The sequence below is a fragment of the Lytechinus variegatus genome, chromosome 4 (genome assembly GCF_018143015.1).
Source record: "Lytechinus variegatus isolate NC3 chromosome 4, Lvar_3.0, whole genome shotgun sequence".
NCBI lineage: Eukaryota > Metazoa > Echinodermata > Echinoidea > Temnopleuroida > Toxopneustidae > Lytechinus > Lytechinus variegatus.
In genome coordinates this window covers 60,418,682-60,433,823 of record NC_054743.1, presented here as the reverse complement: position 1 = coordinate 60,433,823, position 15,142 = coordinate 60,418,682, and the positions used below count along the sequence as shown (strand labels likewise).

The window sequence follows — 15,142 nt, the reverse complement described above, 5'->3', positions numbered from 1 at the left end:
ATCTTGTGTTTTTTGCACATGAGCTGGAAAGCCTATGTACCTTACCTAAGTCTACCGGTAACCCACTTTTTGCTTAAACAGAATTAACCAAATTTTTTCCTTTAAAAATATAATCCTTCACTACCTACATAATAATAACTAAGGGAGTAGGGGAACCCCCTCCCCCTGAGTAAACCCAACGTTTAAGTTGTACCTTACATTCCAAGATAGAGATATACCATCTTGCTTCTCATGAGCACACACTCTAGAACAGATGCATTTACATAAATTGACTTGGCAAAGCCTTAAATACTTGGAGGTCATGGTCCTCTTCCTGCTAATATGAACAGGTTTATAAAGGCTCTTAGATGATGAGCAAAATCATGAAGTAGTGACAGCTAGCTGCACAGTGATGTTTGTGGACTTGACCTCATTCAGTCTATCACGCCACTGTTCCCATTGGCAAGTGGAACCCATGAATCAACACTTCAGTGTCCATGTAGGAATTCTGGTCAGCGACTGGCATCTTCGAATGACAAGACTGCAAATTGACGGGTCATCGTGTCACATCATAGTGTATGAAGCAAAATCTCAGAATGGCTTCACACACTATCTCCCTCCTTTCCTCTCTCCTTCTCTCCCCCAGCCAATGAACATCATCTTGAGAGGAGAGGATGAAATAGCGTTTCATCAACACAAGTTGTCAGAACTGATAAGTTTCCTTGATTTTGATTGGGTGAGAAGGACAATTTCAAAATTAACCCTCGGACAAAACACATTTTGTTGGATAAACATCCTGTCCTTTCCTGAAACGCTCCCCACGGCCCCATGACACGAAGGTCAGCGAGTAATCAATGGCCTATCAAGAATACCGTTGCATGCACATTTTGCTCGGTAGACCGACTAGGAACCAATCAGAATTGCTCTTTCAAATTGGTGATATTTACTGGGCCCTTGTGATGATAGGAGCACTTGGAGTCCAAAACTGGGTTGTTCAGTTTCCACAAAAGATTTCTCTTGTGCGTTCGACTGGACAGAGACGCATAAAACCTCTCTGTGCATGGTATCTGCTAGTTGCTTTGGTGGTTGATTACGCCATGGCCTCGATGATTGGCTGGTACAGCTTATCCTTGCAGTTGGACAGCTTGGTTCCGGGCGTGTAGACCACCCCTCCAGGTCCAGCTAGGCTGGTAGATCCCATCAGGTCCAGGTCTATCTGCCTAGCTGCCTGGCGACCTTCGTTGATGGCATGCACGACCAGGGACTGGCCCCGGCGACAATCTGAGTAATGAAAAGGAAGTAAATTGATTGTTGTGAAATGACATGACTAGAAGACATGCTGTTGTGGTTGTTTCAGTTTTTTAGATACACCCTGTATATCATCTCCATTTTACTATGCAATGATTGTGTATTTCAGATGTTAAAGTTTGATATTTTTGGGGATCTTGTCTAAAATCAGAGCAACGTCTTTCCTGGAGGAATCCTGCAAGCTGCCTTACATAACCAATCCCCACAATTAATCATAAACAAAACAATTAATCATAAACAAAACAATGGGAAATGTAGGAAAAGACGCATGATGCCTTTATAGCGAGATTCTTGCCTTAAGACGTGACACAGACTTTTTGACAAGATACCATAGGAGGCCACTCTTGCATACAGCACATTTCTAAATATTACATCAAAGATAAAATTTTGTTACTGCCATTCATCCACCTTTGCAAGTTAAGAACCCACTGCACTATTCGAAGAAGAGTAGGGGGAAACCCTGGTGTAATGGTCCACCTGCATCTCCCCAACCAGTTACATCAGGAGGAGAGACCTACGGGTCACAGTTCTGTGTGCGCTCCCTTCTACATGTAGGTGACCCAGATTGGCTGGCTCCTCCGAAAATATGCCTTTGAATGTCTTTGACAGATATATGGCACTACACAAATGCTGTGCATTATCATCCACAGCTATGGCCTTCGAAGGCCTTGAATGAATTCAAGGTCTGGTATTATCAAGAACGTGGAAAATAAAATTGAACGATCAAGACTTACCTCCAGCAGCGTACACCTTGTCGAGACTGGTGTGGTACTTCCCGTTCGGGGTCTGGATGTTGGATCTCGGATCCTGGTCCACTCCTAGCTCCTCAATCAGGCTCTGTTCCGGTCCAAGGAAGCCCATGGCAAGCAGGACCAGGTCTGCCTTGAAGATCTTCTCGGTGCCAGGGATCTTCTCCATACTGAAGCGTCCGGTTGCATCCTTGGTCCATTTGATCTGGATGGTGCGGATTCCTGACACGTTACCTTGGCCGTCATCAAGGAACTCCTGCAGGATTGATATCAAATTAATTCTTGAAATCCCTTCCTTGCTTGATAGCATACTCCAGGTGGGTGTTTCATGAAAGTTGTCAGCTCTGACTAAATTGTTAGCTATGACAGTTTTACATACTAACAGTTGGAGGCCAGTGTTTCTCAGTCTATCAAAACCAATGATTTGGCTGACATTGTCATTTATACATGTAGGTGACAGATAAGTTGGTCACAGATGACAACTTTCATGAAACACCCTCTTGGTTTTTTTTTTTTATTGTACAAACAGCCATTCAGAATCACTTTAGACTACGTTATTCAAATTTACAAAAAGTACAGGTTGTCTGCAAAGGCTTAGTCCCCCCAAGAAAAAAAAGGTTAATCTGTCAATTGCCATAACAGGAATTCATTTATTTCTTATCCTTATGGCTAAAACTTCATAATACATGTATATCCAAACTGACTCTGAGCAATGGGCACGCACAAACATCTAAAATGGAAGATGAGGGCACGTCATGACATCAGCCAACGATACAGATGAAGTTATACCTCGCCATTCTTTTTTATTAACATTTACCATTTTAAATATGCAGAAGAATTATGAAAATTAGGGTTAGGTTGCAGATTCAACTATTTTCAAAATTAATTCATTTTATTTCATATACTATCTTTCATTTTAATTTAAATCTAATTATTGTTTTTTTACTTTATTTTTTAATCTTATTTTTCATTTATTTACTTATTTATTCATTCATTTATATATTTCGTCATTTATTTATTTATTTATTTATTCATTTTTTGTTTTTTTGGGGGGGGGTAAAATTTGAATAAGCAATAAGTTGTCAGGTTTACAATAATCAGTCAAGTTACCACAAATAATCTCGTCTCCTCCTTACCTCACTGAGTATCTCAAAGTGCCTTGGGTCCTGTCCGTGTTTTAATTTGACCTCAGAATGACCGTAATCTACTCTGAGGATACGAGGCCACGTTGGCCAGGGGTTGTTAGAAGCTCGGCTAGGTGGGGGCTCCGTCAAGATCTCAAAGGTGGTGATTGACTTGGCATCCTGGCAAGAAATGGATAAAAAAAAGGAAGTAAGTGGTCATTTTTTGTCTATTCCTATCAAATCAAAATATATTAACTCTTTGCACCCTGAATTAATTTTTTTCGGGGATAATGACGATTGTTTCCATGTTATTTTATATAATTCAAGATTTCCATATTGCACCATTGATCCGAGAACTATTGCCTTTTTATTAGCCTATCTAATTTGAAGGTAGGGGAGAAAACTAAACATTCATAATTGCTTAATTTAGTTGTAGGAATGTGCAAGATTGGAACATCAGCACACAAAGGGTTAATATTCAACACATTGTAACATGAGTTCATTATCAGTCAAGAATGACATTTAGGAAAATGAATATAACAAAGTATTATTTCGAAAATGGTTGGTAATATTGCATTTTTGTTTATATAAATGTACTATTCATGCATTTTACAGAGTTGAATACATGTAAAGGAATATTCATCTATCCACTACCATATTATAGTAAGCATCTTCAACAAATCATAACTACTGATGCCATAAATCATTGCCAATAGTTATAATAAGTTGTCATCACAACATATGAAAGGAGTAATTGCATCTTACATCCTCCAATATCATGGCTTTCACCATTGCAATTATTACAATCATCACCACAACCATCATCATCAGCAGCATCATTCCATCACAATGTTGGACCCATCATTCTCATTGTCATCAAAATCTGTTTTTATCACCACCATCACCATTGCCATCATCATTATCGTCGTCATCATCACCATCATCATCACTACCACCATCGTCAGTATCATCATTGTCAATAGTATCATCAACATCATCATCATCACCACCACCACCACTATCACCTCCATCATCACTATCATAATCACCACCACTGCCAGCATCACCATGCCATCATCATCATCCTCACCATCACTTACCATCCTCACCATCACTTACCATCCTTAGTGAAGTACCGATACAATCCACACCAGTATCACCTCCTCCAATGATAACAATATCCTTGCCCTTTGCGTCAATGTAATCAGACTGGTTACCCATCTGTCTTTTCTGCCATGGTTCAAGGAACTGCATAGCGTACTTGATTCCACTGAGGTCACGACCTGGATGATGGGAATAAGTGAAAGAGCTATTGTTCAAATATATTCTGATGGATTATTATGAAACACAAGTTCTCCATAATTAAATCACCACCATTGTCTTCATCATCATCATCATCATCATCAATAACACCATCATCACCATCATCATTGTCAACTCCACAACCAACACCACCATCACCATCATCATCATCATCACCATCACCATCATTATTATCATCATCATCATCACCATCACCATCAGCATCATCATCAGCATCATCATCATCATCGTCAGCATCATCATCACCATCATTACTAACTCCACAACCAACACCACCATCATCATCATCAATGAATCATCAACTCCACAACGAAGATCATCACCATCAACAACCCACCTGGTATTGGCAGATCTCTAGGCCTGGTTGACCCCATGCACAGTAAGACGGCATCATTCTCCTTCATCAGATCCCAGCCGTTGACATTCTTTCCTATCTCGGCATTGGTCACAAACGTCACTCCTTCATCTTCCATGAGCTTTATTCTTCGTTCAACAGCCTGCAAACGTAAAGTAGAATGAATAAGTTTCTTACATGCCTGACCAAAAAAAACATGACACACAACTTTTATAACGCCTAAGCAAGAAGATGTTTATGGTATGTTTTACGAGAGAGTGATGAGGATCCTTGTTATTTGATAAAAAATCTTCATCTCAAAACCATGATCGAGTGACTATAACTGGTAAAAGTACATGTACCAGTCATTATTTAATTTTCCTGTTACCTAAAGATAAATGTCCAGTAATGTGATCTATTTCAGCCAATCATTTGATTAAGATCCAAATGACCATTTTATAATAACTTTTATACATGCCAACAACCGAGGGAAATGCAAGGTTGGATTGTAAAAAGTGATTAAAATAAATGTAATAATGAATAAAAAATGAAATATTTCTAAGGATGAAAAATTGAAATTCTCTCTTACACTCTTGTCCATCTTCATCGTTGGAATTCCATACATCAGTAGGCCACCGCATCGGTCATTCCTCTCATAGACGGTCACTTGATGACCGGCCTTGTTGAGCTGAGCGGCTCCGGCCAGACCGGACGGTCCACTACCAATGACCGCTACTTTCTTGCCTGTACGATGGAGAGGGGGCTCGGGGCGGATCCATCCCTGCTCGAAGGCGTGGTCAATGATGGCGCACTCTATGTTCTTGATGGTGACAGGTGGGGCGTTGATGCCTAGCACACAGGCTCCCTGCATGAAAAAATGAAGTTTGGATTTTACTCTTCATATTCTTTAGTCACCAATTGCATTATTATTTTGAAGTTATATGACAATGATAATAATAATATTTCTTTTCTTCATGTATGCAATTCAATAGCTAAATCATCGATGAGCATTTCACTAACGTTGGAATGTTCACAGTGAGAAAACAATATTCTTGATTGAGCTTCCCAAACTAAGAAAATCTACTAGGTCATATCTTATCAAATTATGTATTAAAGACTCACCTATTTAAAAGAAGTTTGAAAAATAACAAGCAGCAAATATAAATGCATGATATAGCCATTGAAAATGCTTTGCTGATACTCCGGATAGCATGATTATTTACTGGTACATACATACCAGATGTGAAGTAGCTGCAACTCCCTCCCCATCCCCCCCCAAAAAAAAAAAAAAACAGATGGGAAGCAGCTGCCACCCCCCCAAAAAAAAATAATAATAAAATAATGAATAAAAAATAAAAATAAATAACAACCACCTTGATTGAAAATTGCTTCATCATTGTAAATAGACACAAAAATTTTTGAGTGATCACTCACCTCGCAGGGGGCAGGACAGCATCTACCCGTGAACTCTGGGAAGTTATTGGTGACTAGGAGCCTCTCGAGGGCGTCCTTCCATTGATCCTTAAAGACGAGATCGTTCCATGAGGGGATGATGTTACCTAGCGGACATCCAGTGTGTGCCTGACAGAACGGCGTCCCACAGTCCATGCACCTACGATCAATGGAAGCAGAAGAGAGGTGGAAAACATAAGGAATATAAATGTAGTTTGAGGTGTGGAAAACATGAGGAAAAATAGTTCAGTTCACGTTGATTCAATAAATTCATCAGCAAACCCATCGTTTGAGTTGTGCTGACACTATACTTGATTTTGTTATTTGATTCATTTATGTACCAACAATATTCACATGTTTACAGGTTATGAAACAAACTTTACACATACATACACTGTAAATATATGAAACATACAGTGGTCAATATGACAAGATAATAGCACAGTCAAGTGCTAGTCAAGCCAGGCCCCACACATAATGCATTATTTAAACACAAATCGCAATTTAAATTGCAATATAATCCTTGTAAAGGGTTATCAGTAACATGAAAAAAAAATCTTTAGTGAACTTGTAAGTTAGTTTCCCCATTGTGTCCTAGACTTATCACTCCTGAGGTTCCATGGGTTAATTGTCAAATGAGACTCACTCTCACTACATGAAGTCAAATGTTACTGTTTTTGGTGTTGTGTGGATAATTTTATCACAGTTCAAGGGATGAGCTCTTGTAACATTAATGATTAAACCACAGTATGAGCATCTTTTGGCAAGCCATCAATCAACACTTGACCACTCTCCAAACAGGTGTTAAATGGGTACCAGGGACATGTGGGATGTGGACGACCAAGAGTATGCCTAGCAGCAAACTCTTATTGGAATGATCGGCAGTGACGGGAGAAAGGGCAGACATTTTGTGCAGGCAAGCAAGATCCAATGACCAAGGTAGTGATTATAATAATAATGTATATCTGTGAAGTGCTTAGAGACAATGCACTGATGTATAGAGTGCTACATAAAAAGCTGAATATTAATATAAAACAAAATCTAGTTTGCCCCACCTTGCTGCCTGTACTTTGAGTTGTTTCTTGACTCCTCGGTGGTTGTAGATCTCACCCCAGTCCTTCATACGAACCTCCACACTACGGTACTGGTCGTTGTTTCTTCCATACTTGACAAAGCCTCTGAAAATGAAAATCCAAGAATGGGCATATGTTTAATAGTTTGCTGTGCAAACCCTTCACTCAAGGAAAACAAAGAGTCTGAATACACAGCTAAAAATCCCTGGCAGTGACCTGTGCACAGAAGGTAAACAGCAATTTGTGGTTGTCTTTTATAATCTTTGATATCTTTATTTCTGTTATATGCTTAGTTTATTTGCTAACCTGGTCTTGTCTAAGACCCTCTGAATGGTCTTCTTCTCCTGGTCAACGTCTGGGATCGTAGACTCAGACCAAGTGTAGTGTAGACTGAACAGAAATAAGACCAAACTGATTGTAAACCAACTGTGAATATAAATCAATGAACTGACCTGGTCTTGTCTAAGACCCTCTGAATGGTCTTCTTCTCCTGGTCAACGTCTGGGATCGTTGACTCGATATCTATCACCTTGGGCTCCTCCTTCACATGCCTTCCATCTCCCGATCCATTCACACCATTGGTCAGTTCACCATTGGAGGCGTGGCCATTGGTGCCATTTGCTAGGCCATTCTGCAGAAGCTCCGCCTCCTTCCTGGCTTTCTCCTCTGCAAGTGCCTTGGCTTTCTTCTCTCGGAGAGCTCTACGGTATTCATTGGGGAAGACCTGTGCAACGGGGAAGTAATCTTTGTTTACTTTCATATACTGGGGGTGTGGCCATTGGTAAAGACACTGGCATTAGCATGTTAAGCAGGGCCTGCTGGGAGAACAGTTTGTGGACCTGAAGAGACTACCCTTGTTACATATGACATTATTTTCATTATTATTAATATTTGCAAGGAAGTTCTGAACAAATTTTTTTCCTCCCTAACTGTCTCCTTTCAGAGAGCTTTCTAAAGTATTCTTTAGGGAAGATCTAGTACTTTTTCCCAATCGATTTTACTTCACTACTCTCCAAGCAGGCAAAAAATTCATTTCTTCCTTTCAGTGGCTACTTTTCACGAACTACATGTACTGCCTAATCTGAAACACCGAGTAACATCTAGTAACTTTTTCCCAATCGATTTTACTTCACTACTATCCAAGCAAGCAAAAAATTCATTCCTTCCTTTCGGTGGCTACTTTTCACGACCTACTGCCTAAATCTGAAACGCTGAATAAGTGGTAACATTCTAGTGAATGGGTATTTTACAGGGCTCTAAACAATGCAAACTGACTACTAATATATCTTGTTTATAACCTATTCATTTATCAATTATGAAATTAAGAAAACATTCAATTTTAATATTTAGCAATAAAACAACACATGTATTTTTTAAATTTCCTTCAGAATGAATTAAAACTATATCGCTTTGGTTGTCAATTTCAAATACATGTACACATAAGTGCAGGTCTCTCTTTTTGAAGCTAAGCATTGGAGCCAGGCCTAAAATAACCTAAACTTAGTTTCCACTACAGTGCACTTGACCAAATCTCACCTTTACAAATCGTTTGCTTTCTGTTTCCCAGTTGTCAAGTATCGTGGTTGCGACCTTTGACCCCGTGTACGAGATGAACTCAGCGAGACTCTCTTTGAGGAAGGTAATGTCAATGTCTTTGACGAGAGGCTCCAAAACAACGGACTCTGTATTGCATTTTGGATAGAAATCATTCCAACTAAAAAAGGAGAAGAAATAGAACAAAAGCATTAAAAAAATCCCAAAATAGTACAGAATGTATTCATTACTTTATTTAGAAAATACAACATAAATGGTATGATTCCTTCATATGCTACATTGTTTGCATACAAGTGTACTATTATTTCACAAAATGATGTACTACTTGAAAATTACAAAACTGTTATTTTTTGTCAGATATTGATAATCTTTGTCTATTAATTACAAAATATTTTTATCATCATTTATTTTTCTTTTATTCTTTCATTACAGTTAATTGTGTTCACTTAATTTCAATTCATTCTTTATTTCTTCTATTCATATACACTGTTCTTTAATATAATATGCTCATTTTCTTTCCTCTTTTTATGGGGGTTATAGTTTTCATTTTTGCTTGTTTGAATACACTCATTATTTGAGTGAAACTCTAAGGGAAGTGTACCTCTTTAACACTACTCACCAACCGACAAGCTGTGACTAGTTTTCATCAACAGATTACGCTATTCAGAGACGTCCCTATCACTAATCTGATACTTACACATTGTATACATAGGCAATACCACCAGACATTCCAGCAGCAAAGTTCCTTCCAGTAGCCCCTAGAATGATGGCCCTACCTCCCGTCATGTACTCACAGCCATGGTCTCCTACACCCTACAGAATAAACCATATTAGACAGAGAGAACAGCATCAATACAAGTCTTAAATTTCCACAAAATACTCATATGCAATTCTGTAAAAGCTGTACGTCTGACCCCCTACAATCGTATTAGGATTTCCTGACATTATTTATCAGTTTTCTAGTTCTTATACAAATTTGCAAATTGTCAAATTGTTCATTTACAGCTCTGAATAGGGGCATTAAGGTCTAGTGGTTATGACTCGTCTTTCAATCTGAGGGACATGGGCTTGAATCCAAGCCATGGCGTGTTTTCCTTCAGCAAGAAATTTACCAACATTTTACTGCACTCAACCCAGGTGAGGTGAATGGGTACCTGGTAGGAATTTATTCCTTGAAACGCAGTGCACGAAACAGCTGCTCTGCTAAAGCCATGAGGGTAATTGGGCTTTATTACTGTATAGTGCTCAAGGACTTCTGTTAAAATAAGTGGCAAGCGCTATGTAAGCAGGTATAGTTATTATTATTGTTAAAGTCTTACCTCACATATGGCAAGAGCTCCTGAGTTCCTGACACAGAAGCGTTCAGCAGTCCATCCCCTGAAGAATGCCTTGCCACTTGTAGCACCATACAAGCACACATTGCCTACAATGATGTTCAGTTCGGATACGAAACCCTCGGGGACATCACGGGGTGGGTAGACGATCACAGTCCCACCAGAAAGACCCTAGGGGAAAAAAGTAAATATTTGTTTACTAAATAAGTCATTTTTTAACTGGATATATGTGAACACTAAGTGAAAAACCTACAAGTCTTCTCCCTTCTCACCAAGAACCTGTAAAGACTGGAACAACTTCCAACAGGATCCAGCTCATTGATGCCTTCAAGGCCTGTTTGAGTGGAGGATGCAGAATGTAATTAACAACAAGTGGAATGCCTCTGGCCGTCTCACCTGCATCACGCGGTTCAATATAGCAGCAGTGCTGACTTTGAATACTACTCTAACTCGCACAAGATGTTCAGTGATACATGGTTACTCTTATGTCCACTTTTTATGAACTAGACCAATAAACTTACAGAGATATGATAGTTATTCAACAAAAAACCCCAACATGGCCAAAGTTCATTGACCTTACATGACCTTTGACCTTGATCATGTGACCTGAAACTCGAACAGGATGTTCAGTGATGCTTGATTACTATTATGTCCAAGTTTCATGAATCAGATCCATAAACTTTCAAAGTTATGATGGGAATTCAACAGATATCCCCAATTCGGCCAAAGTTCATTGACCCTAAATGACCTTTGACCTTGGTCATGTGACGTGAAACTCATGCAGGATAATTTCATCACAGTTCAAGGGATGAGCTCTTGTAACATTAATGATTAAACCACAGTATGAGCATCTTTTGGCAAGCCATCAATCAACACTTGACCACTCTCCAAACAGGTGTTAAATGGGTACCAGATAAAAAAAAAGTGAAGTTTCCTCAAATAACTGTAATACAAAGGTGGTGTTTCAAAAATGAGTTAAGTCTGACTAAACGTCCCGGTTAAGTGCCAAAGCACACATGGAATTCAACACAAAATCTCATTGATGGTTGCACATGAGCACCAAGCGCAACTGGTACTTCAAGTGTAATTTGTGAAACCACCACTTACATGTAGTCTTGAGCATGAGTGGTGAAAGGTAGGTTATTTACAGCCTTACCTTTCCTACATAGTCATTACTGTCACCTTCTAGTTCCACATGGACACCCTTGGCCAGGAAAGCACAGAAGCTCTGACCAGCTGATCCTTTCAGCTTGATCTCAATAGACTTGTCTGGAAGGCCTCTCTCGCGATACTTCCTGAAAATTGAGAGGACAAAAATAAACGGTTTTATTTTGAATATCGTATGATGCACAGAAATTGGAATTGGAATTTTGTGCAAGGTGAAGTATGAATATACTGTAGAACAAATTAATCAAATGTGTCATCATCATTATCATCTTCCTCCTCCGTCTCTTCATGATCGTGATGGTAGGGAAGACTTTGATGATGGTGGTGGTAATGATGAGGATGTTGGTAGTGAGGATGACAATGACATTGATGATAATGATATGGACGATGATGATGCTAGTGATGATGATCGATGATGATGATGATATCATTAATGATGATGAAAATGCTGATTAATGATTATGGTGGTGAACATGCTATTGATAGCAATTAAAACGATGATGATGATGAGGAGGAGGAGAATAGTGGTGGTGGTATTGGCAATTATGATGATGTTGATGATGGTAGTAGTGACGGAGGTAATGATGAGGACGGTGACAATGATGACAAGGATGATGATGAATAGAATGAGGATGATGATAATAATGATAATGGTGATGCTGATAATGATGATGGCGGAGGTGGTGGTATTGGTAGGACGATGACAATGATGATGGTGGCTACGATAATGATGATGAATCATATGATGGTGATAATGAAGATCATTACCTTGAGATGTGGAAACTTAGGGTCGTTCCAAAGGCCCTGCACTCATTGGTGATGTCCATGTTAATCTCAACGTGCTTGCTGGCTCCGTTAAGGACATCTCCTGCCCTTTCTATCAAAAGATTGTCCTATACAATAAAGAAAAAAAAATCATGCATTGCAAGTTTGGGAATTTTTGTAAATAACTTATGGTGATGGACCACTAGATACATGTATACACAACGCATCAAACTGGACTTGAGGTCATTTCACATTACTTGCTTTGTGTAGTTAGTCCCTCTGGATCTACACTGAACGGAGGAACATGGGCAGCACTGTGCCCTACCGGGTGGAGATGAGGATTAATGTTGCTTAAATATGCTCTATAATCCATGTAGTATCAGAGGAACCTATTGGAATTATTTGCCTATCTGGAAAATTTGAGTTTGATATAATATGCCATGACCAACAGACAATAACCTGTCAGGACCAATCAATTCTAATGAAAATTACTATATCTTCATCCTATTTCATATAGTCATAACTGAAATATATACATATTATGCATTTTGCATCACTTTACTCACCCCCTAAACATCAATAAATAGGCCAACCCTAACATTTCAGTATTAAATGTTTAAATACAAATGAAAACCAAATGAGTCAATGTTAATAATTTTAATCACCCCTTAACAATATGATATATGTAAATCTGACTTCTTTACAAATCTAAATATCCATTAATTTGATAGAAACTTACTATTGCTTTATCTTCAAAGGTTCTAACTGAAAAAAATATAATGGCATTCTGCATCACTTTACTCTCCCCCAAAACATAATTGGATACCATCAAGTATTCTAAATATTATTAAACTGCTTTAATACCAAAAAAAAATGAGTCAATGTTTACAACTCTAATCACTCCATAATGATACAATTTGTAAATCTAATTTCTCACCAATCTCTTATCCAGGGCAAATTCTTGCTTGGTGGTGCCTCCGATGGGATTTGCATCGGGTCGAAGGTCAGAAGCCTTGGTCAAGACTTGGTCAAAGTTGAGCAGTTTGCTCTTCCCATTGGTCTTCTCCTGGACGGGTCGAAGCATGTCACATCGGCCAATCATCTCCTGCACAAAAAACAACAAAAAATGAAATAATTTACTTGATATAATCTGCTGTCTCAAAGAAGGCAGTTTAGATAATTACCTTTAAAAAAAAAAAATCTCTCTTGAGGAAATATGAGGTTATGAAAATATGGGCCAACATATCCTGTATAATGTGCAGATGAAAAAACAGGGAAGAGGAAAAAGAAGGAAAGCACTACACAAGTTTACAGCTAGATCTTATATGAGACATGCACTTGTGTAAACTAAATTAGATTTTGATGGTATATGGTTCGGGGGGGGGGGGGGGGTGTACATCGACATCCGCAACAACTGTCAGTGTTGAATAAATTCAGGATTGTTGTTTGCTTGAGAAACACTGGCCTCAGACAGATATTAGCAACTGTCAGAGAATAACCATTTGTCGGTACAAACAACTTTTGTGAAATGATCCCCACATTCATGCACAGTTCTGATCATTCTCTATCAATTTAAATCATTGTAAATAATAGAATTCAAACTCTGCAAGTTTTTGGGCTCGAAAAAAGTACAAGTTTCATGAAGCACTTAAGACTATTTTCCTTAATACATGTACATTCCAGATGGGCCTCTGCCAACCCAGAAAGAATGGCAAATTGCCATCTCCTAATGAACATACATTTGGTAGGAAAATTGATAGCCCATTTTGATATTTCCATTTAAAGGCTGATGGCAAATTAATTGTCAAGTCGAAGATCAAAGATGACATAGAGAAATACATTACAAAGGGACCTAACTGAAGGATAAGTGTCAAATGTGAACAAACCTGGAAGGTTCTGAATCCCATCTTTGCCATGTGTGAACGGATCTCCTCAGCAAGCATGAAGAAATAGTTTACTACATGCTCTGGATGACCATCAAACTTCTTCCTCAACTCAGGATCCTACAAAACACATACAGAATAAGGATTAAGAAAAAAGAATGATTAAAGAAAAGTACTAGCAATCACATGATCTGACCAATTTACTTACACAAAAGCATTCATTACACAATGAATTCAGGACATTTACACACACAGGGTGAATAAAATGATATAAACCATTGTTTGGTAAGTTCTCAATATTTTCTTTAACATCATTAACATCACTAACATCATCACCACTGTCTTGTAATTCTTGTCATTATATTTGTCAAAAATTATCGCCAATGCCATTATCATCATCACCATCACCACTACCATCGTCATCATTATTACCATAATCGTAATCATCACCACCATCATGACAGCTGCCATGACAACTACAACCATTATCAGTTATCACGATCACCGTCACAATCAGCAAATCCAACAATAACATTATCTTTCATCCTTATTACCACCGCTGCCGCCACCAACACCACCACCATCACCACTATCATCTCCATCATCATCATCATCCTCCTCCTCCTCATGATAATCATCATCATCATCATCATCATCATCTCCATCATCATCTTCATCATCATCATCATCCTCCTCCTCATCATCATCATAATCATCATCATCATCATCATCATCTCCATCATCATCATCATCATCATCATCATCATAATCATCATCATCGTCATCATCAACACCACCACCATCACCACCACTTACGACTACCACCATCACCATCTCGTGTACCTGAGTAGCCACACCCACAGGACAGGTGTTCAGATGGCATTTCCTCATCATGGTGCATCCCATGACAATCAGAGGTGTGGTGGAGAAAGCAAACTCATCCGCCCCAAGGAGAGCTGCTATCACCACATCATGACCTGCATATCAGGAATTAAGAATTCGAAATGGGGTTTCAAACATGTAAAATTAATAGTTTACCAATGAAAAAAAATTAAAGGTGTTCCAATGCACAAAAAAGATTTGCTTTGGGAGCAATT

General features: G+C 38.7%; 1 protein-coding gene across 1 annotated transcript in view; it reads right to left on the bottom strand.

Annotated features, from left to right (window-relative positions):
* Positions 1-650: 650 nt before the first annotated feature.
* The window catches only part of LOC121414431 (putative glutamate synthase [NADPH]), a 64,763-nt gene continuing 50,271 nt past the window's right edge, over positions 651-15,142 (bottom strand). The window contains exons 22-38 of the mRNA XM_041607606.1: positions 14,889-15,022; positions 14,049-14,165; positions 13,100-13,267; positions 12,166-12,290; positions 11,387-11,525; positions 10,216-10,401; positions 9,594-9,709; positions 8,879-9,056; positions 7,795-8,066; positions 7,325-7,447; positions 6,252-6,429; positions 5,407-5,682; positions 4,821-4,980; positions 4,280-4,443; positions 3,173-3,340; positions 2,022-2,292; positions 651-1,260 (exon numbers count right to left, since the gene is read on the bottom strand). Of these exons, the coding sequence (XP_041463540.1) occupies positions 1,070-1,260; positions 2,022-2,292; positions 3,173-3,340; positions 4,280-4,443; positions 4,821-4,980; positions 5,407-5,682; positions 6,252-6,429; positions 7,325-7,447; positions 7,795-8,066; positions 8,879-9,056; positions 9,594-9,709; positions 10,216-10,401; positions 11,387-11,525; positions 12,166-12,290; positions 13,100-13,267; positions 14,049-14,165; positions 14,889-15,022 (2,966 nt within the window). The 3' untranslated portion in view covers positions 651-1,069. The remainder of the gene's footprint in view (positions 1,261-2,021; positions 2,293-3,172; positions 3,341-4,279; positions 4,444-4,820; positions 4,981-5,406; positions 5,683-6,251; positions 6,430-7,324; positions 7,448-7,794; positions 8,067-8,878; positions 9,057-9,593; positions 9,710-10,215; positions 10,402-11,386; positions 11,526-12,165; positions 12,291-13,099; positions 13,268-14,048; positions 14,166-14,888; positions 15,023-15,142) is intronic.